The sequence below is a fragment of the Arachis ipaensis genome, chromosome B05 (genome assembly GCF_000816755.2).
Source record: "Arachis ipaensis cultivar K30076 chromosome B05, Araip1.1, whole genome shotgun sequence".
Classification (NCBI taxonomy): Eukaryota; Viridiplantae; Streptophyta; class Magnoliopsida; order Fabales; family Fabaceae; genus Arachis; species Arachis ipaensis.
The window spans coordinates 130,976,104-131,002,201 of NC_029789.2; the positions used below are offsets into that span (position 1 = coordinate 130,976,104).

The 26,098-nt window shown below is 33.7% G+C and overlaps 1 protein-coding gene across 4 annotated transcripts; it reads left to right on the forward strand.

The window, feature by feature from the left end:
- On the forward strand, positions 140-26,098 carry LOC107644170 (putative pentatricopeptide repeat-containing protein At1g12700, mitochondrial). 4 transcript variants are annotated; one of them, XR_002347194.1, is made up of 4 exons: positions 22,773-24,249; positions 24,485-24,810; positions 25,302-25,448; positions 25,924-26,098. XR_002347194.1 is itself a non-coding variant. In XM_021102790.1 (2 exons), the coding sequence occupies exons 1-2, from the start codon at positions 248-250 to the stop codon at positions 24,796-24,798; spliced, it is 1,653 nt and encodes a 550-aa protein (XP_020958449.1). In that variant the 5' UTR covers positions 140-247; the 3' UTR covers positions 24,799-24,886. The 4 variants fall into 4 exon arrangements, 2 of the variants coding, with proteins under 2 accessions (XP_020958449.1, XP_020958448.1); XR_002347195.1 differs by having other exon boundaries at positions 24,485-24,806; XM_021102790.1 differs by lacking the exons at positions 22,773-24,249; positions 25,302-25,448; positions 25,924-26,098 and adding an exon at positions 140-1,596 and having other exon boundaries at positions 24,495-24,886.

Here is a 26,098-nt window from a genome sequence, read left to right on the forward strand (position 1 = left end):
TATATATTAAAAAATATTTATTATATATTTAGATATTTTATATTTACCTCTTTTTTTATTTTAGTCTTTAATTTTTCTTTAATAAAATGGGATGGTTTATATAAACGTTCTTCACAAAGTTGTCTGACATACCCAAAAAAATTGAGAACTATTTGCGCAGAGATAGCAACGTCTAGTCGTCTACGTCTTCGACCAGAGAGCAGAGAGCACTCCTTTAAACTTAACAGCGAAAGTGCGAATCACTAAAATGTTGTCATCCTCAACCTCAACGATCACTTTCATTTTTAGGTATTCTCTTCTCCAAATCCCTAATTTTGTTTCCTTCCCTTCCTCTTCATCCCTTCACTCTCATTCTGAGCCCCCATCCCTTCGCCAAGTTGATGAAGCTGTTGATTCCTTCAATCGCATGCTCTCTATGCGTCGTACTCCTCCCATCATCCAATTTAACCAGATTTTGGGATCCCTTTCCAAGACGAAGCATTTCCACGCCGCCGTCTCCCTTTTTCAGCAATTGCAAGCCAGGGGAATTGCGCCCAGCATAGTCACTTTGAATATCTTAATCAATTGTTGCTGCGGCATGGGTCGTATGACGCTTGCTTTCTCTGTGTTGGCCAAGATTTTCAGAATGGATTATCACCCTGATAAGGTAACATTGAATACACTCGTTAAAGGTCTCTGTCTCTGTGGTAGTGTTGAAAAAGCAGTGTGCTTTCATGACAGAGTGCTGGCTCATGGATTTCACTTCGACCAAGTCACTTATGGGACCTTGATTAATTGGCTCTGTAAGACCGGACACACATCAGCTGCTATTCAAGTGCTGAGAAAGATCCCACGGCATGGGATTGTTCCTAATGTCTTCATGTACAACTCAATTATTGATAGCCTCTGCAAGGTTACACTTGTAAGTGAGGCTTTTCATTTATACTCTGAAATGCTTGCTAGGGGAATTTCTCCCGATGTTATCACCTACAACACTCTAATTTATGGTTTGTGCGTTGCGGGCCAACTTAAGGAAGCCATTGATTTGTTAAGTGATATGGTGCTTAGAAACATTACTCCTGATGTTCATACCTATAGTATTTTGATGGATGGGCTATGCAAGGAAGGAAAGATCAAAGATGCTAAGAATGTGTTGGCTGTGATGACAAAACATGGTGTGAAACCAAATGTGGTTACTTATAACAGCTTAATGGACGGATTTTGTTTGGTTAATCAGGTAAATAAGGCAAAATATGTATTCAACACAATGGCCGAGAGTAGAGCGTTTCCTAATGTTCAGAGTTACAATATCATGATTAATGGCTTTTGTAAGAGTAAAATGATCGATGACGCCTTGAATCTCTTTGAAGAGATGCATCGCAAGAATTTGGTTCCTGACACTGTAACTTACAATACTCTAGTTGATGGCTTGGGAAAATCAGAGAGAATCCTTTGTGCCTTGGAGCTTCTTGAAAAGATGTACGATCGAGGTCAACCCGCTAATATAGTCACTTACAATTCTTTGCTGGATGCTTTGTTCAATATCAAACAACATGACAAGGCACTTATGTTATTCAATCAAATGAAAGAATGTGGCATTGATCCAGATATATATACATACATCATACTTATAGATGGCCTGTGCAAAAGTGGGAGACTTAAAAATGCAAAAGTGATTTTTCAAGATCTTTCATTAAAGGCTGTCGTCCAGACGTGAGGACATACACTATTATGATCAATGGGCTTTGCAAAGAGGGCCTACTTCATGAAGCATTGGCTTTCTTGTCAAAAATGGAAGACAATGGTTGCTTGCCAAATGCTGTGACTTACGAAATAATCATTCGTGCTCTATTTGAAAAAGGTGAAAATGATAACGCGGAGAAACTTCTTCGTGAAATGATATCTAGAGGCCTATTGCAAGGATAAAAGTTGGTGAGATTCTTCTTGTTAGACATCACAAAGTGTTTTCACATGATTCCATATTAATGCTTTTATATCTAGAGGCCTTTTGTTCTTGATCATCTTTCGATTCCATATTAATGCTTTTATATCTTCACATGATTGTGATTCTTTATTCTGCTTTACCCACACCTAAGTGTTTTCTTTGTCGTTGCTTATTTGATGGCATTTTCGGTGACTAGATGGCTGTTATATGTGGCTTGAAGGATCTATCATTATTTCCTTTTTTGTTTTTGTAATTATATATGTGCATTGATGTTAATTTATTCCTAAGCTGAAACGGTTGTGATTTTCATCATTCAAAGGGAATCCTTGTTAGTTGTGAAGCTTCCCTGCACTCTTATTATCTTTCGATCTTTTTATTTCCCCCATATTTAAAGTAAACTCCCCCATATTTATTGTCTTTTGGGAAATGATTGCTAGAGGCTTATTGAATGGTTTATAGAAGGTAAGATACATCAACTCAAATTAATAATTTTTCTATTATTGTTGAAATTATTACAAAACTTAGTAAATTTTGTGGCAATTGGATTGGAGGATTTGGGAATTATCATGAACTCAATAGCAGCGGTTTTGGTTATCTCATTATTATGAATGGATTTTGAACTTTTGTTATTGGATGACTTTTGAGTCTCTGTTTGTTGCCATGGCTATATTGCATCCTGTTTTGGTAGATATTTTTTGTTGTAACTGATTTGTTAGTGCTTAAGATTTCTTGATAGTAACCTAGAGCTCATGATTGGTGTGATGAGCAACTGTGCTTTATTTGACTGAATTTCCTATGAAAAGATATGTAGTGCCAAGAGCCTAAGATTAATGGCATAGGTATATGATTTTCACTGCTATCTTCAAAACAAATTCATCTGCTAAATGCATGACCCCACTTTTTTGTTAACCGTTTTTGACGTTTTGATATTTTTTACAATCTGATGACAGCTGAAGAAATCTGTATATTAAAGTAGGTTATCACACAATGTGAATTTGGGTCATGGTTTAAATATGAAGTATCTTAAAACCTTTGGTCATTTTCGTAGTTAGTGTTACTCAGCTGTAATTCTTAGAAACTTAATCAACGGAAAATATGTATATATGAAATAGCTCATCACAGAGATTTTCTGTTACTGCGTAGTTGAACTGTTTCATTACTTGTTGAAATCCTATATAGGGATTATTGCATTGACATTGTTTAAACATGTTGGAAAAGCTTTTATTATTAAAACATGGTTTGGAGTTTTGTTGTTTGTTATCAGCTACACCTGTCTTAAAAAGTCTGGTGATTCTAACTCCAAGTACAATTGTTTTTACACCTGTTTCTTTGGTTTTTCTAAATCTACTTTGCATTGTGATGGCTGAGGTTAGAATAAAGAATTAAAAGTGAAACAATGTTGTACAATTTGAGGTTGCATTTTTTTAGAATATCTTTGAATGTTAGTACAATTTCTTTTGGTATCAAAAGTTGAACTATGATATAGCCTCGTTGCTGATTAACTTATTTTATCTAACTGATTTTGACCCTGATTTGGTGGTTGAGTATTTTGGATTCTTGACATGGATTTCATCTTTGTTCCACGAGTAATACCGATCTACATTACTGATTCCTAGGTGCACTGAAGCATGTTAAGTTGCAGCATGGGGCAGACAAAAATTGAACTTCTCCCGTATGAATTTTCTTTATACTTGGATTTCAATTCGTCTCCTTCTTAACAAATTGAGACACTCGAATTAATATTTTCTAAGCTTATTTGGTTTCTAGTTGAACCCATACTCATTGGATTTTAAGCTTCAAAATCAGTTTTAGATGGAAGTCTAATAGTTGCTTTCACAAAAAATCGCTCTTCAGTCTGCATTAGTAAACATAAATTAATTCATCTCAAACAAGATAGAATATGTTTGATGTTGCGATATACATTGAGGAATTAATCTTAGCATTATTAAATTAGGTTGTTCATATACTATTATTTTGTGGTGCATACTGCATAAATCAATTTTTAGACTGACTTTGATTAAAATTTCCTTTTTCACAAATAAGTACAGGAAATATTCATTTGATCTTGTGAAGGGTATAATCATGGTTTATTTTAATGCTGGTGTTGAAACCATTGCAGAAGCAAATCGGTGGTTCTCAAGTGCCACAAACCAGAGACAATGTAAGCATGAGAAGGCTCAATCATGGAATATGTATCAATAACTAAGATAAGACCAATACATTGTTGATGTTGAAAAGTTATGAACTGCAATGTATGGGAATGAACCATATCAAAAGGGTAAAATGTAGTCAATTTAATCTGATAAATGCATAATTGCATAAGAAATTTAATCTTTGATTATTATTTTCTTCTTACTTCTATTAGAGAGTATAAATATCCTGTATATTGAATGCAAAATATGGAAGCTATATAGCCTGCAAAACTTGTAGATAATGAAACTTAATCATAAAACTTGTAAAGGATAAAGCTTTGAGAAGGTAATGCTTTAAGCTTTTAGAGAATGAAGACTTGATCCAGAACCTGAGCTCTTATATATTGAGTATGGAAGGCAATATACACATTTTGGAACAAGGAATTTTATAGGAGAGGGGCAAACAAATACAAAATACAATAAAAGTGTCATACGGCAAAAAATTAATAAAATATAATCTATAAAATGTATCTCAAGTCAATAATTATATTATATCTTATACAAAAGATTAAAAAATATAAACCAACTTAGGTTAGTCTAATAGTTAGCTCACTAATCCGCTTAAACAAGTGTCAGGGTTTCAAGTCCGCTTGGTGCATGTAGCAATCCATTGGCCAATGACGAACTTTTAAATGGAGTTCTAACTCGTAATGAATTAGTCCTTAACCTGTCGAGTTAGGGGACATCATAAAGAAAAAATAAATTAAATAATATATCTTAAGATCTTGGTATTTTTAAGTTGTAGTCAATAATAATTTATAGAACTAAGTCGTTATATTTATAACTAAATTTGAAAATTTTTTTAAAATAATCTCATTTTTTATAAAATGTTGTTAAGTAGGTTGTATAAAATTATTCAATATCATTTTGAGCATTACTATTGAATTTAGAATAAGAAAACAAAATTTGCTAGATTTTTTTTAACGTCTCTTATTTCTTAAACAAAGGTCGAACAATTGTGTAAGGAAGAAATTGTTGAAATAAATAAATAAGAGATATATGATATAAACTCTTGTCTAATTCTTGTATTCTTGTGGAATGATGAATTATTAATTGTCAATTGTTTATTTTCTTACCATTTTCTATTTGCAATTTCAGAAAAGAGTAAAAAAAAGGGAAAAAAAAGAAAGAAAGAAAGAAGAAACTTGTTAGGGGTTCAGAATTTTCTTTTCATTTCATGATAATGGAAACAGTTCTTAATAATCAACGTGTATTTTTTTTGTTTTGTTAATTATAAAATAATTTAAATGCTTAATTAATTAAGAGTACATCATTTTTGTTCTCAACGTTTGGAGTAAGTCCTATTTGTGTCCCTAACGTTTAAATCGTCATATTTGTACCCTTAACGTTTATAAAAGTTATTCAATGTTATCCTACTATCAATTATACTAACAAATCAGATTATATTTTTCAATTATTCTCACTTGAATGTATTCATTTTCAATTAGGTCTCATTTGGATGCGTTCGATTTTAATACTATACCCACTATTTGTGTTTAGATTCAATTATGTCCCTAGAAAAGTGAATTATGTAAATGCTGTAGGAATTAGTTTCAACATTTGATGAGCTATTTTTCAGAGTAGATCATCGATTCTATCCCAGACATTTGTATTCTAACTTCAAGAAGAGATTTTCAAAACTCAAACTAAAGCGCTCATGACGTGTAACTAACGACAGGATAACATTGAATCACTTTTACAAACGTTAGGGATACAAATAGGACGATTTAAACGTTAGGGACATAAATAAGATTTACCCCAAATATTAGGGACAAAAACGATACTTTACTCATTAATTAATAACAACTATATTCTATATGGTGTTAGGAGTGCTTGGTAACGAATTGTTAGTCGACATACATAAAATACTCAAGGGAAGAAGAATTGAGTATTAACCATTTCAACAATTTTTTTCGCAATACTTTATAAAATCATTTAATAGTATAGAATTAAATTGAATTCTATCAATAATTGAATTGAATTCCAATGTTTAGAATGAAAATTCAAACTCTGAAAGGTTCAGAGACAAAAAGCGAGAAAGAAGAGAAGCAGAGAAAGCGGTGAAATGATTCAGATTTCTTGTTGAAAGAGAATGGAAAATCACAAAGGTAAAGTTCGGTATAACTGCACTATATATACAACAGCATGTGGACTAACCAACTCTAGTTAAGCTAAAATTAACTAACTAACTAAGGCAAGTTAACAGTTAGTAATCTCTAACTAACCAGCTTCACTATGATTAGCATATGGTATAATCACGATTTATATCAACTAACATTCCCCCTCAAACTAGGAGTGTAAAGATCTAACATGAATAGAAGGGTCCTGGAGCAGGTGTTTTGGTGAGCAAATCTGCTGTTTGGTTAGCAGATGTGACAGGGAGCAGCTTCAAGATCCACTCATTGGCCTTGTCTCGCACAATGTGCAGTCAGCCTTTATGTGCTTCGTCCTCTCGTGCAGAAATGGATTAGCGGCCATGTGGAGTGCGGATTGACTATCACTATAGAGGGTGAATGGCTACGCATGATCAACACCAAGAGTTCTTAATAACTCAAGAAGCCACACACCCTCACACGTCGCATTTGCCAATGTCTGGTATTCCGCCTTCGAAGATGATCAAGACACAGTTTGCTGCTTACTGCTCTTCCAAGAGATTAAGGTGGTCCCTAGGAAGAAACAGTAGCCAGAAATAGATCTCCTTGTGTCTGGACAAGTTGCCCAGTCAGCGTTCGCAAACCCAATGAGGCTGAAATCAGTGTTAACAGGGAAGAAGAGACCCGCAACAGGGGCCTTCTTGAGGTAGCAAAGTATCCACAGAGCAGCTTCGTAGTGTTCAGTCATTGGGGACTCTAGGTACTGGCTGAGTTTACCCACGACAAATGCAATATCTGGCCTTGTTGTTAGTCAAATACTGTAGTTTATCAATGAGGCGACGATAGAGCTTTGAATCATCCATAGGGTCTCCAAAGGTCTTTGATAGATGAGTGGAATAATCCATCAGTGTGTATATGGGTTTGGCTTCAATCAACCCAAATTCCTCTATCAAATTTGTTGTGTATTTCTTTTGGAACAAAGCAAGACCCTTAGTGTTGTATGCAACTTCCATGCCAAGAAAATATTTGAGTTTTCCCAGGTCCTTGATGCTAAAGCGGGCATCCAATAGCCGTTTGATCTGGGTAATTTCTTGAATATCGTTGCCTGCCAAAACCAAGTCATCAACATAGGCTATAATGGCTGTGAAATTAGATGGAGTTCGCCAAGTGAAGAGTGAATAGTCTGACTTGGATTGTACATATCTAGCTTCAGATAAGACTGAGACAAGCTTGGTATTCCACTGGCGACTAGCTTGTTTTAGTCCATAAAGGGACTTGTTAAGCTTGCAAACTGATCCAGCAGGGGCTTCAGGACCATCAGGGACCTTCATGTATACCTCTTCCGGCAGATCCCCATGAAGAAATACCGTATTGACATCTAACTGGTGTAGATACCACAGCTTGGGGACTACGATAGAAAGTAACACGCGTAGTGTTGTCATGCAAAGACCGGACTGAAGGTGTCAAAATAATCTAATCCCTCTTTTTGATTAAAACCTTTAGCCACCAGCCTGGCCTTGTGCCTTTCAACAGTCCCATCAACGTTCAATTTCACCTTAAAGACCCATTTAGATCCAATTGCATTCTTTCCAAGAGGCAGTTTGGTAAGCACCCATGTCTTGTTATTTTCAAGAGCAAGAAGTTTAGCATTTATTACATTCTTCCAACAAGGATATTGAATTGCTTCATTGTATGATTTTGGTTCTGGAATGGTGGACACGGCTAAAGAAAAAGCTCTGTAGTTCGGTGAGAGACGCTGGTAAGTGATATATTTGGAAAGAGGGTACCTGGTGATTGAATGTGTCCTGATGATGGTAACATTGCACATTGATAGTCATCCAAATAGGCTGGTGGTTTTCTAATTTTGTTCGGTCTTTGGACAGTAGTAGGGTGAATAATTTATGGAGGTGATGAGTGATGTGAATGCAGTGGTGGTAATGGTGAATGCTGGGATGAATGTGATTCCTGATTTTCAATTGGTGGATGAAGGGGTGTCAATGTATGATTTTCTGACTCGACAGATTGTGATTGTTGTCCTGGGCTAGTGCGAAATTGTGTGTGCTAAAAAATTTGATTCGAATGATTTTGATGCTCGTCATATATGGGAGAAAACAAGTTTGTGTTATCTATATGCTGACTATGTGCATACACATGACCCTGAGGTGTAGAATCTGAATTCTTCTCAAAAGGAAACACTTCCTCATAGAATTGAACATTTCTAGATAGAAACAGTTCTCTTGAATTAATGTCATACAGAATAAAACCTTTAGTGTGTGACTTATAGCCTAAGAACACACACTTCCTTGCCTGTTTGTCTAACTTCTTTCTTTGTGCCGTGAGGGTGGTAGCATAAGCCAAGCAACCAAAAACTTTCAAACTCGGTAAATCTGATTTTTCAGAACATAATAGTTCATAAGGTGCTGTCCTTTAAAGCAATGCTTGGTAACCTATTATGAGAAAGGCGGCATGGCTAATAGTATTAGTCCAAAAGGATTTCGGAATTGAAAAGTGAAATAAAAGTGCTCTATCCATGCCTAATAGGTGTTGGTGCTTTCTCTCTACCACGCCATTTGTTGTGGTGTTTTGACACAGGATGTTTGATGAATGATGCCTTTTTCTTTAAAAAATGAAATCAAATTATATTGGGTCCATTATTGGACCTGAAACACTTGACAATTTTTCTAAACTGTCTCAATGTGTGTCACAAAATTCTTTACTAGGATTGGTACTTCAGACTTTAATTTGAAAAAATGAACCCAGGTGAACCTAGTTTTGTCATCAACGATTGTTAAAAAATATCGATGTCCATTAATTGAAGGGATGGCTAAGGGCCCCATATGTCTAGATGTACCAAATCAAAAGCTTTAGAAGATTGTGTAATGTTTCTTGTAAAAGATAATTTCTTTTGTTTGTCCAAATGGCAAGGATCACAAGGTTCAATATAGCATGTGCATTCTATGAAGAAAAAATCTTTCTTTATTACAATAGATCTACTTTCAAGAAAATGCCCCAATCTTAGATGCCATAATTTGGCATTATTTTCTATGCTATATTTTCAAAACATGTGAGTGTGGTATGTAGAATATTGTGCAGCTTTTGTTGTGTGTGGTGATTAAAGAGAGATTTGTGGTGCAGTTTTAGAAATTTCTAATGTGTAGGGTGTTGATGCAGATATGGTGGTAGTTTGTGAGCATAGTGGGATGACTCTCAATGTGTAAAGTCTATTTGATTCTTTAGCACACCCAATCATCTTCGAGGTACTCCTGTCCTGTATCTCACAGCACATGTCAGTCATAGAAAAGTGGCAATTTAATTATTTTGTAGCCTTAGATACTGACAGTAGATTAAAGGTAAAAGACGGTATATACAACACTTCAGTGAGATATAGGTTATTTCAAAAAACCACTGTTCCAACTATTTTTGTCAAGGTTTGGCTTCCATCAAGCAATTTCACAAGGATGGAATCAAAGTAGTGATAGCTAAAAAAAATTTTGAGAAAAAAGGACACATGGTCAGTTGCACCACTATCTATTATCCATAAATTTGAAAAAAAAAAGATTTTTGTGAATAAGATGTGTGAAATATATGAACTCATGTGCATAATATAAATTGGTATACCTGTGTGGTTCTGTACAGGCTGGTTTTGCTGAGCAGTGTTATTTTAGTTATTCCCTTATTGAAGTAATGCAATTAATGTTTCTCTTTGTTCTTGAGATATCAAGAGATGAGAATTCTCACCATCTTCCTTTTGAGTCAAATCCAATTGACTGTCACTGGCTTCTCCAATTTCATTGTCAAGTGCTGCAATTGTGCAGTTCATGGTTCAGTATGGTTGCTGTCTCATGTGAGGGGTAACCCATGCTTCTTATAACAGGTATCCACCAAATGCCCTATCTTATTACAGTAAGAGCATATTTCAGGAGGTCCTCTACTTTGTCTACCTCTTCTATCTCTATTTGACCTTCCTCTTTCTCGAAAATTACCATTTGGAGGAGGGTGTTAGTGTCTTGCACTTTCAAATCAAATCAGCTGAGCTCATGAGAATTCGAGATTCACTCACATCAGGGGAGTGCAATTGTCTCTCTTGCTTGTTTTTTCTATAACTACTCCTAATCCACAAATACACTAAACTCCACAATAGCATTGAGGGATCGGTTCCAGATAGTCCAGTTCCTCTTATAGGGCTCTCAATTTTGTTCAATACGCAGTTATGCTTAGGTCATCCTACTTCACACTATATATTTCTTCTTCCAATTCAGCTATCCTAAAGACATCTCCATGGTGGTATTTGTGTTTAAGGTCTTTCCACATGTCACAAGAATTCTCATTCCAGATTACACTTTGAAAAATTTTACTAATGAGTGAGAGATTTATCCAAGCAACGACGTATGTGTTACACTTTTCCACGCCAAAAAATTCTTGTCATTCTTATCATAAATTGTAGCATATTCTTTGATTGAGGGCTAATTGCATTGCACGAGCCCAAGAATGGTAGTTAGATGCATTTAAGGTCACATTCACAATGGAGATCCCAGGGTTCTCTCCTGGATGCATGTAATAGGGATTGTGTATGTCATAGTTCGAATTCGAACTTACAGTGACGGCTGGTGGATTTTGGTTTATCTTGTTTTGCAAGTGTAGGTTTCCAAATCTTGAAAGTTGGTTCAGAACTTTTGTGCGACATTGAATGTCGCTTGGAGAATACTCGTCCTCTGCCGCTTCGAATGGATCTTTCATTTGCTTCTCATTCGCCATGGATGGGCCGAATCAGGAGCTTTCAACAACAACCTGTTCTTTCTCTTGAGCTTCGATCGATTCCTCTCACTGATGCGAATCTTCCACGCTTACTGCACCATGTGAAAACTGGAATTGTGGAAGGTTCAGAGATAGAAAACGAGAAGGAAGAAAAGCAGAAAAAGAGGTGAAATAATTCAAATTTCTTGTCGAAAGAGAATGGAAAATCATAAGGTGAAAGTTCGGTACAACTGCACTATATATACAACAGCATGTGGACTAACCAACTCTAGTTAAGCAAAAGCCAGCTAACTAACTAAGGTAAGTTAACAGTTAGTAATCTCTAACTAACCAGCTTCACTATAATTAGCATATGGTATAATAACGACCTATATCAACTAACAGTTTATCAAATGAATTAAAATTTTATAATAGATATTAGACAACTTTATCCTTTATTAATATAATATTATATTTAAATAATAAACATAAGATTAATCTAAAAAATTAAATTTTAAAAAATTATTTTTGATTAAAAAAATTAAATAGCTCTTTGATGCGTGAGCATCTTTTCTTTATTTTCTATTCATTTTAGAGGTGAAATTATTGAGTTTTAATTAGATTTTAGTGTTTGAAACCTCTTTGGATGCTACTTTGAGTTGCTTTGGTATTTTAATTATTTCAGGTGAAGTTTGGATCAGTTTAGTAGAGTGCGTGTACAAGAAAAGAGAAGAGTTTCGAATCAGTCAAGCTGGCGCTAAACGCAGACCTGGGCATTTAGCGCTAGAAGCCTTGTAATATGTGCCAAGCTTCTGCCAGCAGGGGCGCTAAACGCCAAGCCTGGCGCTAAACGCCAAGCCTGGCGTTTAGCGCCAGCAAGCCAGAAACGATTGGAAGTTCTCTGCCACTAGCCTGACGTTTAGCACTAGGAAGTTAGAATCGAAATGGAAGTTTCTGCCACCTGGGTCATTAAACGCCGAATCTAGCATTTAGTGCCAATGATGCGGATTAATCTTCACCAAAGGAGCATCTTTAGTTGGATTTGACTTTTAATTATTATATTGTATTTTGTTTTAGTTATTTTTATTTACAAACAAAATCTTGTAGGTTTAGAATTTATTATTTTATTTTAGTTTCAAATCAAATTAGGTCAGATATAAAAGGAAAAAGATTCAACCCTTCGGAAATCTTCTCTCTTACGCACTTCATTCCATAATTTACACTTTTTAAAACCCTAGTTTCTCTTTGAGTCATGAGCAACTAAACCTCCTTGGTTAATGTTAGGAGCTCTGTTTATTCTATGGATTAATACTATTGCCTCTCTATTTTAATTAATGCATTGATTTCAATTTCAAGGATTTGTTTTCGTTCTTCATCCTAGGAATTAGGGTATATTGGAAGATAACCCTTTTTCTAATTGAATTCTTGTTAAATCTTAGAAAAGTAATTTACTTGGATAAAAGTTTGAAAGTAATTCCTCTTAAATACTAATTGCTTGGACTTAACGGGATACGTGACATGTAATCTTCTTATATTTGGGTAATTAGGATTTTTGTGGCTAATAGACTAGAATTGTACTTAAACCTCTAATCGAAATTAAGTGACCAAGGGATTGGCAGTTGACTACGTTAGAGGAGACTAAATCACTGAAGAATTAGGGCTTAGTCAATCACAGTTTGCCATGAATTAAATCTTGCATGGTTAAAATAGTTGGTAAGAAATAGAAATAAAAATCCGGAAAATGAACAACTCAAAGCCTTAACGGTTTTCTCACATATCTTTTCACGCCAATTTGACTATTTGCTTTCTAAATCACTGTTTAATACTTTTGAACTCCAAAACATCATTTTCTGCTTGTCTGATTAAGTGAATCACTCAACCATTGTTGATTGGTCTATCAATTATCGTGAGATCGACCCTCACTCACTTAAGACTCAACCATTGTTGCTTGGTCTATCAATTCTCATGGGATCGACCCTCACTCAGTTGAGGTATTATTTGGTACGACTCGGTGCACTTGCCGGTTAGTTTGTAGACTTTGAATTCCACACCATTCTTCATGTTTGATTCCCACGATAAACCAACAACAAAAAATAAACATGAACTATCAAGAACTAACTTGTTGGGTGGTATAAGGACATAACAAGTAAAACAAAACTAGTTATTAACGGTAAATTATAGTAACTAATTTATGTTATTAAAATAGAACAAAATTATGTCACTTTTTGCTGGTGTCATGATTAACACGACTTTACTTGAAATTTTCAGACATATTAACAAATGATTGGTATCATTATTCTAAGTTAAACACAAAATCTATACGTGTGGATAATTTTTTTAGATCTACATACTAGACCTTTAAAAATAAATAGGTTTATATTATATTAAGTGACTTAAAAGAAAGAGAAGGGAATGAAAGAGAATGAAGGTGGTAAGAGAATAGAGAGTGTGTGTTGAAAGGTGGGAGACGTTGAAAGAATGTGACAAAAGTTAAGAAGAAGTAATTAAATTATAAGAATATTTTAAATATTTTAAATTTTAAGTGAAATCCCAATGGAATGGAATTTCAAATTGGACCTATTTAGATTGGAATTGATTTTGAAAGAAAATAATAGAATTAAATTAAATTTTATCTAAATTAATTTAATTATTTTTATTTCAAATATTAGAATTGAATTCAATTTCTACCAAGAGATTTCCAAACACCCTCAAAGGAAGACAAATAAAGCAAATCAAATATAGTACAGTTAAATGAAAGATATGGATAGAGTTTGTAAAAGATGGATTTTATTCTAGTTGGACTACTCCACTTGTATGTTACGTCTTCTCATAGTCATGACGGAGATTTATCCACTATAATTTTAAATTTGAAATGCGTGCTTAGAAAATCACTACAATTTAGATAATTCTGGCTGCGTTTGTTTTATGGATAGGATAGAACATGATATTGAGACAAAAATAATAAAATAGAGATACTAAAAATTATCCTTTATATATTGTGTTTGGATATAATGTCCAATCTTATGTTTGGATACACATAGACAAGACTAAAATATTATACAAAATGACTAAAATAGACATGTCTTTCATACCCTCCTTTTCTTCTCTCTGTCTCTCACTCCTTTCTTGACGTCTAACCCTTTCCTTTGCTAAAAGACAGTGAAGGAATGATACCTGCTATACTTGCTAAACTCTGCTTCTACCAATTCAAAATTTTTTGGGTACAATTTATTTACGTATTTTTTTAATTTTCTATTTTTTTGCATCTAAAATTTTCATTGTGTAAATTGAAAGATTCAATAAGTGTTGGTTTTGATCTTTTTACCCCAACTAAAAGAAGAAGAAGAAGAACACAATGAAAGAAGATGAACATAGAGATAGAGAAAGAGTAGAGAGAAGAGAGTACCTCTCTATATTCTCTGAGTACCTCTCTGAGAACAACAATACAGAGAAGAAGTTCAAATTAGAATTTTTAAAAAAAGGGGTAATTATCTATGGGAAAAAAGGAAAAAATTTTCATTAAAGATCCGTGTCCACCCTTCCAAATCCCGTGTCCATTATTATCCTTCGTTTAAAACGGCACAAAAAAATAAAGAAAATTATCCTAGAGACATTGTGCCCAGTATCCACGTCTCTTTATCCAAACACTTTTTAGATGTTTACTGTTCATGTCTCTGTGTTCTATCCACAAGAACAAACGCAGTCTTTGATACACCTAACATAAATTTTCACCTTTTTTTGGTGTCTAAACAATAAAGAAAAACACAAAGTAAAACACCTATCCTAAATAAGACATAATGATTTGCTAGAGAGCTTCACAAAGGCTCAGACCAAATAACATTATTGAAATTGCTTCTACCTCTATATCTAGCCATTTAATCCGCAATTTTATTTGCTTCCCTACATATCCAATCAAATTGCATGTACCAAGATCTTAATAACAACTCCTGAATCTTGTTAACTAAATCAACAACTTCAGATTTACTCTCACCAGAAAAGTCATACAAAAGATGAAGAATGTCAGACAATCCGTTTCACATACTATGTCTCTCAATCCACAATCTCAAACTAAAAGAAGGCCCCTCCAAACTGCAAAAAGCTCACATTGGATTATAGACCAATGAAGAGAGCTACTAAAACAACTCGCAATCCACCCCCATTAGAATTTCTAATAAGATAATCAAATTCAGCCAAGCTCAAATCAGTAAACAAACTAGCATCACAATTAACTTTAAAACTATTATCTATAGGAGATTTCCGGGACAAATAGTTCCTGAAGGTACTAAAAGAAGTATACCTGTTCATATATAACCTTAGATCCATGACTGTGCTACTGATGAGAGCAACCACCTTATGATTTGTTCAATGATTTTCAGCATTGAAAAATCATTATACCTATGGCTCTACAACCACCACACTCCAGCCCCCCTAAAAGAGCCTCCTTATCAGATATGACCTTTCGAAACCAAGCTTCCATAAAGAAGCCTTCAACCGAATCAATAACTTGAGGATCTAGTATCTACCAAATAACTCTGGAATATATACAATATCTAAGGTAATATTCTACTGTCTCCGAAGTCACATTGCATCTCTGGCACATAACCGAACTAGTTAAATGCCGCGTGAAGCAGAAAACTTTCATTAGAAAAGCGTTATGAACCCTAAACCATACAGTCAATTTGATCTTTTCTAGAATATTCAAGTGCCAAAGCTAGGTCCAGTTGCTATTTTTATTCCAATTCAATTTATTCTTTAACAACCAATGATAAGCCTCTCTTGCACTATACCTTTTGTCTCTGCAGGCCACCAACTCCACCCTGGTTCCATGTCAGCCAAAGTGGGATAGTACAGGTAGTGAATGAAATGCTTGACCTCAAGAGGAATTGTTGACGCAAGCCTCTCCACCTCCCAAGATCCATCATGCCACAAATCCGCTACTACAAAATCGGACTCAGGTATATGAACATAGGGAACAATATCACAAAGCCTTCCAAAAGGAGTCCACTCATCATACCACACAGATTGCTGCACATCTCCAACATTCCATCTGAAACCATTCTTAAGAGTATCAAATGTTTTGAGAATGTTCTTCCAAATGGTTGAAGCATTCTGACTATTGTTGTTGCTAAAAAAATTTGAATTTCGAAAATATTTATGCATCATAACTTGAACCCACAACTTGTCTCTATTATTGAAGCAATCCCAAACCAATTTTTCAAGAAGCGCCATGTTAGCTGAGTAGGTGTCCCTAACACCGAAACCACCCATCCTTTAGGAGTTATAGCAACATCCCACTTAAGCAACGACAACCCTCTCCCATTAGTTTGGCCGCTCCATAAAAATTGTCTCATCAAAAAATCTATCTTTTCACAAGCATACTTCAAAAGAAGAGCAATCTGCATGTTGTAAATTGGAATAGAAGCCATTACCGATTTAACCAAACAAAGTCTTCCTGCCTTATTCAGCAAACACTCCTTCCAACTAGCAAGCTTCTTCTGAATCTTTTCAATAATATTCTAAGCCGTCATCTTGGAAGACCTTTCATGCCCAATATTCATCCCTAGATATCTTCCCAAGTCCTGACAAAAGCGGATAGTAGAAACTCCCGAGGGCACCTCTTTTCTTCTCTCAGAGATATTCTTTGAGCATTGAGCTTTATATTTACTAAGGTTCACCTTCAATCTTGATGCTTTGAAAAATAATTGCATAGTCCGCATAACTTCCCCTACCTGAGCTTTCGTAGCCTTGCAAAAAAGCAGGAGATCGTTGGCAAACATCAAATGGGAGATTTAGAGCCATATCTGGAGACCAACACAAGTATCCACAACCCTTGAAAAATTCGATGAGTAATAAAACAAGCAAAAGCCTCCATACAAAGCACAAAAAATTATGGGGACATGGGATCTCCTTGCCTCAAATCCCTTTTCGGGTTGAAATTCTGAAGTCTCTCACTATTCCACAAGATAGCCAAGAAATATGACGTCACACAGGTCATAATAAGATTAATAGTAGCTCTCGAGAAACCAAACCTGACCAACGAAGCTTCAAGGAATCTCCAATCCACCCTATCATAAGCTTTTTCTAAATCAATCTTGAACGCCATAGTCCCCTTTCTAAACTTAATGTTCCTCATGAAATGCATAATTTTCTATGCAACAATGATGTTCTCATTAATTTCTCTTTCCAGAATAAAACCACCCTAGAGTGAGCCGATGATCTCCAAAAGAAATGGTTTGACCTTGATCACCAGCACTTTCGAAATAATTTTGTAAAGAACATTACATAAACTAATAGGACAAAAATCTCTTAATGAAGAAGGAGCTTCTACTTTAGGAATCAGAACAATAAAGGTCTCAAAAATAGTAATCTCACTCTCAAATGCTCTCTTAACTAATCCCCACACATCATAACTAAGAGAGTCCCAAAATTTTTTATAAAACAGAGCTTGAAAACCATTCGACCCAAGAGCTTTGAAAAAATTCATGATCATTACAGCTCTTTTAACCTCTTCTAATGCCACTGGTTCAACAAATCTTCAACAGGCCTCATTGCTAAGAGAGGGACATGAGAAATCTCCCATAACATTCAGGTCAATATTCTCCCTCGTAGAAAATAGTTTTTAAAAGAAACAATTTGTTTCCTGCTCAAGCACCTGCGTCTTAGTGGCCCAGGTTTCATCATCTAATAACAACTCATGGATCTTATTTCTCTTTCGCCTAATAACCGTCTGCAGGTGAAAAAATTTAGTATTCCTGTCACCACATCGAACTCACTGCTCTCTAAATTTTTGGTACCACAGAAACTCTTCCTGAAGAAAGATAAAATTTAGCTCCTCTGAAATACCTTGCTCTTTCACCCTCAACTCCTGATCTTTTTCACTCTCGAGAGAAATTTGAATATCATTCAGTTAAAAAAAAATCAATTTAAAAAAAAATTCAATTTGAAAATGTAGACTCTACGAGTTTAAAACAATCCAAACTTTAACTGTCAATATAAGTACTTGATATACCTCATGGTATCCTCTCTAAATTTGTGTAAAAGATTGACTAAAAAAATATTTTAAAAGATACCTAGTTGAACTAAAATTTCACACAATTTAAGGATAGAGATTATATTCTTCACGGAATTTCTTTTTATATTTGATTGTTTATTGTTAAAAAACTAAGCGTGTGATTGGAGACACAAAAAAATTAACACAAAAATTCACTAAATATTTTACTAAAAAAAAAATATAATATAACAAAGTTCCAAACTTAGATAAATATTCTACTCTAATAAAATCTCTAATAATAAAATAAGAAGTGATAATTGGTGACACTACTCCACCTTATTCAAATCTCATCCAAAGAGCTCTTAAACGAATAATTACTTTACCCAAACAAAATACTTAATACAGAAATATAAAGTAGTAATTTGTGATATTCTATCCAAAATCAAGTCTTAATTACACTAATAATACCTATCAGTACTAAATTAAATTGTGTAAATACTCAAACAAATACAAATATAAAATACCAATATACACGACTATTCTTCTCTAAACACGCATTATTAAATTATTTAACTCCCATCATTTCCGTCTAAGCTAACCAAATCACCTATTATATTAATTAGATAGTAAAATTACATTACAAATGTGACAACTTGTATTATTATCAACTTATGTATTTATGAGTTGTAAGGTGATGACTTTTAAATTAAAATCCTTGACCAAATAACTATTTTTTTTACCTTTGAATTGGTCAAACTTTACAAATAATACACTTTTTAGTAATATACATGTATTTAATAGTGTCTTATCATGTTTATATTCAATCATGATTTAAAAATTGGTATCATTAAAAAATATTTAAAATAATTTATATTTTCAATAAACTAAAATTTTTTTTACCTTTTAATTTTTTTTAATGGATCAATAATGTATTTTTGTTAGTTTACTCAATTTTTTTTTGTCTTAAAAAAGAGATTGAGTAGCCAATTCAAACACATTAATTGTACTAATTATCATAAAATTACTTCTTCTAAAAATTTAAGTTGATAAGAGAAGATAATATAAATGGTTATACTTCTAATATTAATAAATAGGAGAATATTTTCTCATTATATGATCTTTAAGTGAAATAAAAAAATACAAAGAAAATTTGATGTAATGAAAAATTACACCTAATAATATGGTAAATAATTAAAGAGAAACCACCAAAAAATGCACATGAATTATCTTGACGCATATAAAAATATTCTCGAATTTTGTTATTGATAAAAATGTTCTCAAATAATTTCAAAATGTATAAAAAATATCATGTCGTGATTAAAGACCTGTTCTGTTAACGGAAAAACATGGTGTGACTCACTTGCCATATAAAGAGTTCCATTGTCACATTATTTTTTTCGTTAACATAGAATGTCTTAATTTATGGGTGAGCACTTTGTCACGTTTTTAAATTATTTGAAAAATTTTTTGTCGATAATAAAATTTAAGAATATTTTTGTGGATGATAAAATAATTCGACTGTATTTTTGTGGTTTAAAAGTTGAGTGAACTATCATCAGTACAAAGCACTTCTTCAAATAAAATAACGACGAAAGAGTGAGAATCGCTAAGACCTTGAATGCAAGAATGTTATCATTGTCAACCTGGAGGATTATTTAAACTTTTAAGTACTCTTCTCTAAATCCCTAATTTTGTTCCACACTTCACTCTCCTTCCTTCCCTTCTTCTTCATCTTCAATCTCATCCCTTCACTCTCATTCTAAACTCCATCCAATCGCCAAGTTAATAAAAGTAGAGTTAACTATAAATTTGGTATCTGAAAGATTCACGCGTTGACAAAAAGTCCCTGAAAAATTTCTTGATAAAATAGTCTTTGAATGATTTAAAATTGTGACAAAAATAATCAATAAATCTTATATTTTTTATAAGTGACAAAAACTTTTATATTTAACAAATGACAAATCCATTTGATCTTAATTTTGTGACAACATTTGAATAAATATTTATAAGATGCATAAAAAAGTTTAGAGCAAAATTTGATCTCTATTTTTTTTCAAAATAATGTGGTCATTCTCGATGAAAATTTTTATAAAAAAATTTACTTGACATAAAGTTATCAAAATTTAAGAATAAAAAGATCTTATTTTTCTAATAATATTTATAAAAATTTATATTAAAATTATATTTTAGAATATATATTTAATATCTAGATTTTTTGCGTGTTTTTAAATCTTTAAGTAGTTTGTTTTTCATTAGCATCTTTAGAGGTTATTTTAATTAGCGATGTGAATTTTTAAGTACCATTCTTGTTGCTGGCCAATAGGTTGTTGCATGCACAAGATGGAATTTAAATCTCGACACTTGTTTAAGCAGACAAATAAATTGACTACTTAATCCATTCAAATTGGTTATTTGGTAAAAGTAACTAATTCTTGAGAATAGATCATCTCAATTTTTTTATTAAACCTCGTTGTGAGGGCCGTTTAAAATTTTCTCTTAAAAGAATAATCTCCAATAAATTCGATACTATTCTCACTCTCTAATATGTTTAGTTGAAAGGAAAGAAATAAAAAAAAGTAAGAAGAAAAAAATTAAAAAATTGAATATATTTTTATTTTTCTTAAATATATTTAAATAAAAAATATTATAAAAAAATAATTTTATTTTTATATTATAAAATATATTAAAAAAAAGAATAATATTAAAAATAAAAAACATAACAAATTTTTTACACCATTTTCTTTTAATATTAAAAAATTTTATTAAATCCCATCAACTTTTGGCTTTTTTATATAAATATTAAAAATACTTTATTTCACAATATACGCACTGCTAGAAATGGTTACCGAAATGCGCATTATCAATTCTGGAGTGACGCCTACTAATTGGGTTTACAATCCAAATCAAGGGGGAAGCCACGAAATAGCACTTGCAACCGCAGGTAAAAAAGCTGAACTCCCATTGCGTAAGCACATCACCTCTAGCACCCACGAGTTGGGAGAAATAAGAGCCACCTGCAAATTGGAGTCAATGTGTGCTTTTTTCAAAGTGTGTTTTCTTCAAAGTGTGTTTTCTCCAAAAAGGTACACCTACGAAAAAAACACACTTTGAAAAACACATTTTGAGAAAAATACACATTGGCTCCAATTTGCTGCCGCTGGCCCTGATTTCTCTCAACTCATGGATGCAAGAGGTGATGTGCTCCATTTCGCGTATGGCAGTCGCGTAATGGAAGTGCAGCTTTTTTACTTGCTTCTGCCAGTGCCCTTTCGTGGCCTCCTCCCTTAATTTAGAGTGTAAATCAATTTGTGGACGTCACCCCAAAATTAACAATGCGTATTTTGGTAATCATCTTTAGCGGTGTGTATGTTAGAAAATAAAGTATTTTTAATATTTATTTATATAAAAAAGCCTCAACTTTTTTACATTATTCAACTTTTTATTCTTAATTTTTTTCTAACCAAACAGTACCATTCTTGTTGCTGGCCAATAGGTTGTTGCATGCACAAAATAGAATTCAAATCTCGACACTTGTTTAAACAGACAAGTAAATTGACTGCTTAATCCATCCAAATTGGTTATTTGGTAAAAGTAACTAATTTTTGAGAATAGATCATCTCAATTTTTTTTATTAAACCTCGTTGTGAGGGCCGTTTAAAATTTTCTCTTAAAAGAATAATCTCCAATAAATTCGATACTATTCTCACTCTCTAATATGTTTAGTTGAAAGGAAAGAAATAAAAAAAAGTAAGAAGAAAAAAATTAAAAAATTGAATATATTTTTATTTTTCTTAAATATATTTAAATAAAAAATATTATAAAAAAATAATTTTATTTTTATATTATAAAATATATTAAAAAATAATATTAAAAATAAAAACATAACAAAATTTTTACACCATTTTCTTTTAATATTAAAAAAATTTATTAAATCCCATCAACTTTTTAACATTATTCAACTTTTTATTCCTAATTTTTTTTCTGACCAAACAATAAAAAATAATTATTTTTCTTTAATTACTTTTTCTCTCTTTTTCTTTGCTTCTATTTTGAGTTAATACTCAAAATGACCCCTGAAATTTGACCTCCAACTCAATTTAGCCCTTGAAGTACCAATTGACTCAAATTGTACCCTGAAATTTTAAGACGTGATTCAAGTTGGCTCTTCCGTTTATTTCCGTCACTGAAAACTGACGTGGCACACATGTAGTTGACACCTGGTAGCCTCAACAATTGTCTAATATGGCGAAATTCTTGTATGCATCAATTTAGCCCCCAATAATTTAAAAAAAAAAAATTCGAGCAACCCCATTTCTCCCAAATCATAGTCGTTTCTGGTGTGTTGGGAGGCAGCAACTAAACCTCAGGTAACTCCACGAATCCACGCTAATTCCCAATTCGTCATTCGTGCTTCGGTTCTTTATCAGAGCCATGGCAGTTAAGAAGAACGTGCAGCGAAAAAAAAATAAAAAAAATATGATCAACTATCTATCCATATCCTCAAAAACAAGACGTAATTTCTAACTACAAGAACTTCATCAAAACTCTATGTAATTTTCATAGAAAAAGCGAAAAAAAATGGAACCTTAATGCCCTTGGAGTAGGTGGAGGGAGAAGGAATGAAATCAGAGTTGATGGCGAGGAAGAGAAACAGGGCGACGACAGCGAGACACATTGCACAAACAGCAACGGCAGAAGAAGACAGACTGCCGGAAACGTCAAGAACCCTAGCAGAATCACAAATTATGTTTAAGGGTGGAGAGGGAAAATTTGGAAAGTAAAAATCGTAGGGGTAAATGTAGAATTACAAAAAAAAAAAAACAAAGGGTTCAATTTGAAATTAATAAAATCTGTAGCCTAAATAAGATAACAAAAGTAGAAACAATTAAACAAATAAGTAAATAACCTCGAACAAGCTTGATTCTACCCTCACTCTTTTGGTGGTTGCAAGAATGTTGTCATTCTTCTCATTCTCACGAATGATGTTAAGGTGTGCTCTTCAAGTCCCAAATCCCTCTCCTTATTGTGTTCCCTATTCAGCTTTCCGTCTTTGCTTCCCTTCAACTTCATCCCTACACTCTCACTCTCACTCTCAGCCCCAATCGCTTGATGAAGCTGTTGATTCCTTCACTCGCATGCTCTCTATGCGTCGTACTCCTCCCATCATCCAATTTAACAAGATTTTGGGATCCCTTTCCAAGACGAACCATTTCCACGCTGCCGTTTCCCTTTTTCAGCAATTGCAAGCCAGGGGAATCGCTCCCGACTTATTTACTTTGACCATCGTAATTAATTGTTGTTGCGGCATGGGTCGTATGACGCTTGCTTTCTCTGTATTGGCCAAGATTTTCAGAATGGATTATCAACCTAATACCGTAACATTGAATACACTCGTTAAAGGCCTCTTTCTCTGTGGTAGTGTTGAAAAAGCAGTGCGCTTTCATGATAGAGTGCTGGCTCATGGATTTCACTTTAATCAAGTCACTTATGGGACCTTGATCAATGGCCTCTGTAAGACCGGACACACATCAGCTGCTATTCAAGTGTTGAGAAACATCCCACGGTATGGGATTGTTCCTAATGTCGTAATGTACAGCGCAATTATTGATAGTCTGTGCAAGGATACACTTGTAAGCGATGCTTTTCATTTATATTCTGAAATGCTTGCTAAGGGAATTTATCCTAATGTTATCACATACAGCACTCTAATTTATGGATTATGCCTTGGGGGTCAACTAAAAGAAGCCATTGATTTACTGAATCATATGATGCTGAAAAACATTACTCCAGATGCTTCTACCTATAGTACTTTGATTGATGGGCTATGTAAGGAAGGAAGGGTCAAAGATGCTAAGAGTGTGTTTGTTATCATGATGAAAAAAGGTGTGAAACCAGAAGTGTTTATTTATAATAGCTTAATGGATGGATATTGTTTGGTTAATGAGGTAAATAAGGCAAAATATGTATTCAACACAATGGCACAAAGTAGAGTGTCACTTGATGCTCAAAGTTACACTATCATGATTAATGGCTTGTGCAAAAGTAAAATGGTCGATGAAGCCTTGAGTCTCTTTGAAGAAATGCGTCGTAAGTACTTGGTTCCAAACACTATAACCTACAGCACTCTTATTGATGGCTTGAGCAAATCAAAGAGAATCTCTTGTGCTTTGGAGCTTCTTGTCAAGATGCACGAAAGAGGTCCACCCGCTAATGTAGTCACTTACAATTCCTTGTTGGATGGGATGTTCAATATCAAACAAGTTGACAAGGCACTTATGTTATTCAAGCAAATGAAAGAGAGTGGCATTGATCCAAATATATACACTTACAACATACTTATAGATGGCCTATGCAAAGGTGGAAGACTTACAGATGCAAAAGAGATTTTTCAAGATCTTTCCATTAAAAGCTATCGTCCAAATGTGAGGACATACACTATTATGATCAATGGGCTCTGCAGAGAGGGCTTGTTTGAAGAAGCATTGGCCCTGCTGTCGGAAATGGAACACAATGGTTGCTTACCAAATGCTGTGACTTTTGAAACTGTTATATATATATACATACAACATACTTATAGATGGCCTGTGCAAAAGTGGAAGACTTAAAAATGCAAAAGAGATTTTTCAAGATCTTTCCATTAAAGGCTATCGTCCAGAGGCGAGGACATACACTATTATGATAAAGGGGCTTTGCAAACAGGGCCTACTTCCTGAAGCATTGGCTTTCTTGTCAAAAATGGAAGACAATGGTTGCTTACCAAATGCTGTGACTTATGAAATAATCATTCGTGCTCTGTTTGAAAAAGGTGAAAATGATAACGCGGAGAAACTTCTTCGTGAAATGATATCTAGAGGCCTATTGTAAGGATAAAAGTAGGTGAGATTCTTCTTGTTAGCATCACAAAATGTTGTTTGTATCTCTTTCTTTTTAACTTGTGTTTTGTTCTCGATCATCTTTCGATTCCATCTTAATGCTTTTAGATCTTCACATGATTGTGATTCTTTATTCTGCTTTACCCACACCTAAGTGTTTTCTTTGTTGTTGCTTATTTTATGGCATTTTCGGTGACTAGATGGCTGTTATATGTGGCTTGTCGGATCTATCAATATTTCCTGTTTTATTTTTGTAATTATATATGTGCATTGATGTTAATTTATTCTAAAGCTGAAATGGTTGTGATTTTCATCATTCAAAGGGAATCCTTGTTAGTTGTGAAGCTTCCCTGCACTCTTATTGTCTTTCGATCTTTTCATTTCTCCCATATTTAAATTAAACTCCCATGCAGCAGCATATTGTCTGATGTAGCCTTAGATGAAATCTCAAATGTTATTTTGCAAACATCTTGTCATTTTTCTGCGTTCATGCAGTTATACCTGAAGCATATTGTACCAAAGCAATCAACTTGATAAAAAAGGTTACTGATTCAAACTTCAAAGCCAAAGGATTTTGATCAAACAGTAGCCTCTTGCGCAATCTCCAAGCACCCCAAAGAGTAGCAAGAAACATTTGCACAGGTTAATGCTCAAAAAAGTTGGAATACTCTATCATGAATTGCATGTTCCCATATAATCTTGTTAAGAAAAATAATAAACCTATAAACTTTACAATTAAAATGAGAAACTTTGGTTGTATATTCGGGCTTTTAAGTTCGAATCTCATTAAAGCTAAAATATTGTGTTAAGAAACATTTATGTGATCAAATCTGGTTTTAATGAAACAATTATGGTAATTTTATATGATAGGAATTGTTCAGTAGAGAGTATTTTCATTTGTTAGCTGAGCTAAACTTGTAGGTTGATGGCTTGATAACTTTCATCTTTATGCTGGCTCTACCATAGATCAAATGATTCATTTGAAACGTTCTTGGAGTTATCATGAAAAACGTTGGTCCATTTGTTTGTTGTTTTTCTTTTCACAAAAAAAAATGACATTAAAAATTTTGAAAAAATGGCATTTATCATTGTCTTTTTGAGTTTTTTTTTTTTGAAGGTGGAAATAGAAAATAACTAGTTTACAAGGGCAAGCAGTAGCAGAAAGCCATTGGATTTTATTCAGATGCCATTAAACTAAGCAGCAAGAATGCAACATACTACAGTAATAGGGCCCAAGCATCTAAGTCTTTATGTACTTGAAAGCATCTAAGTCTAGTAGGTAGATACTGAAT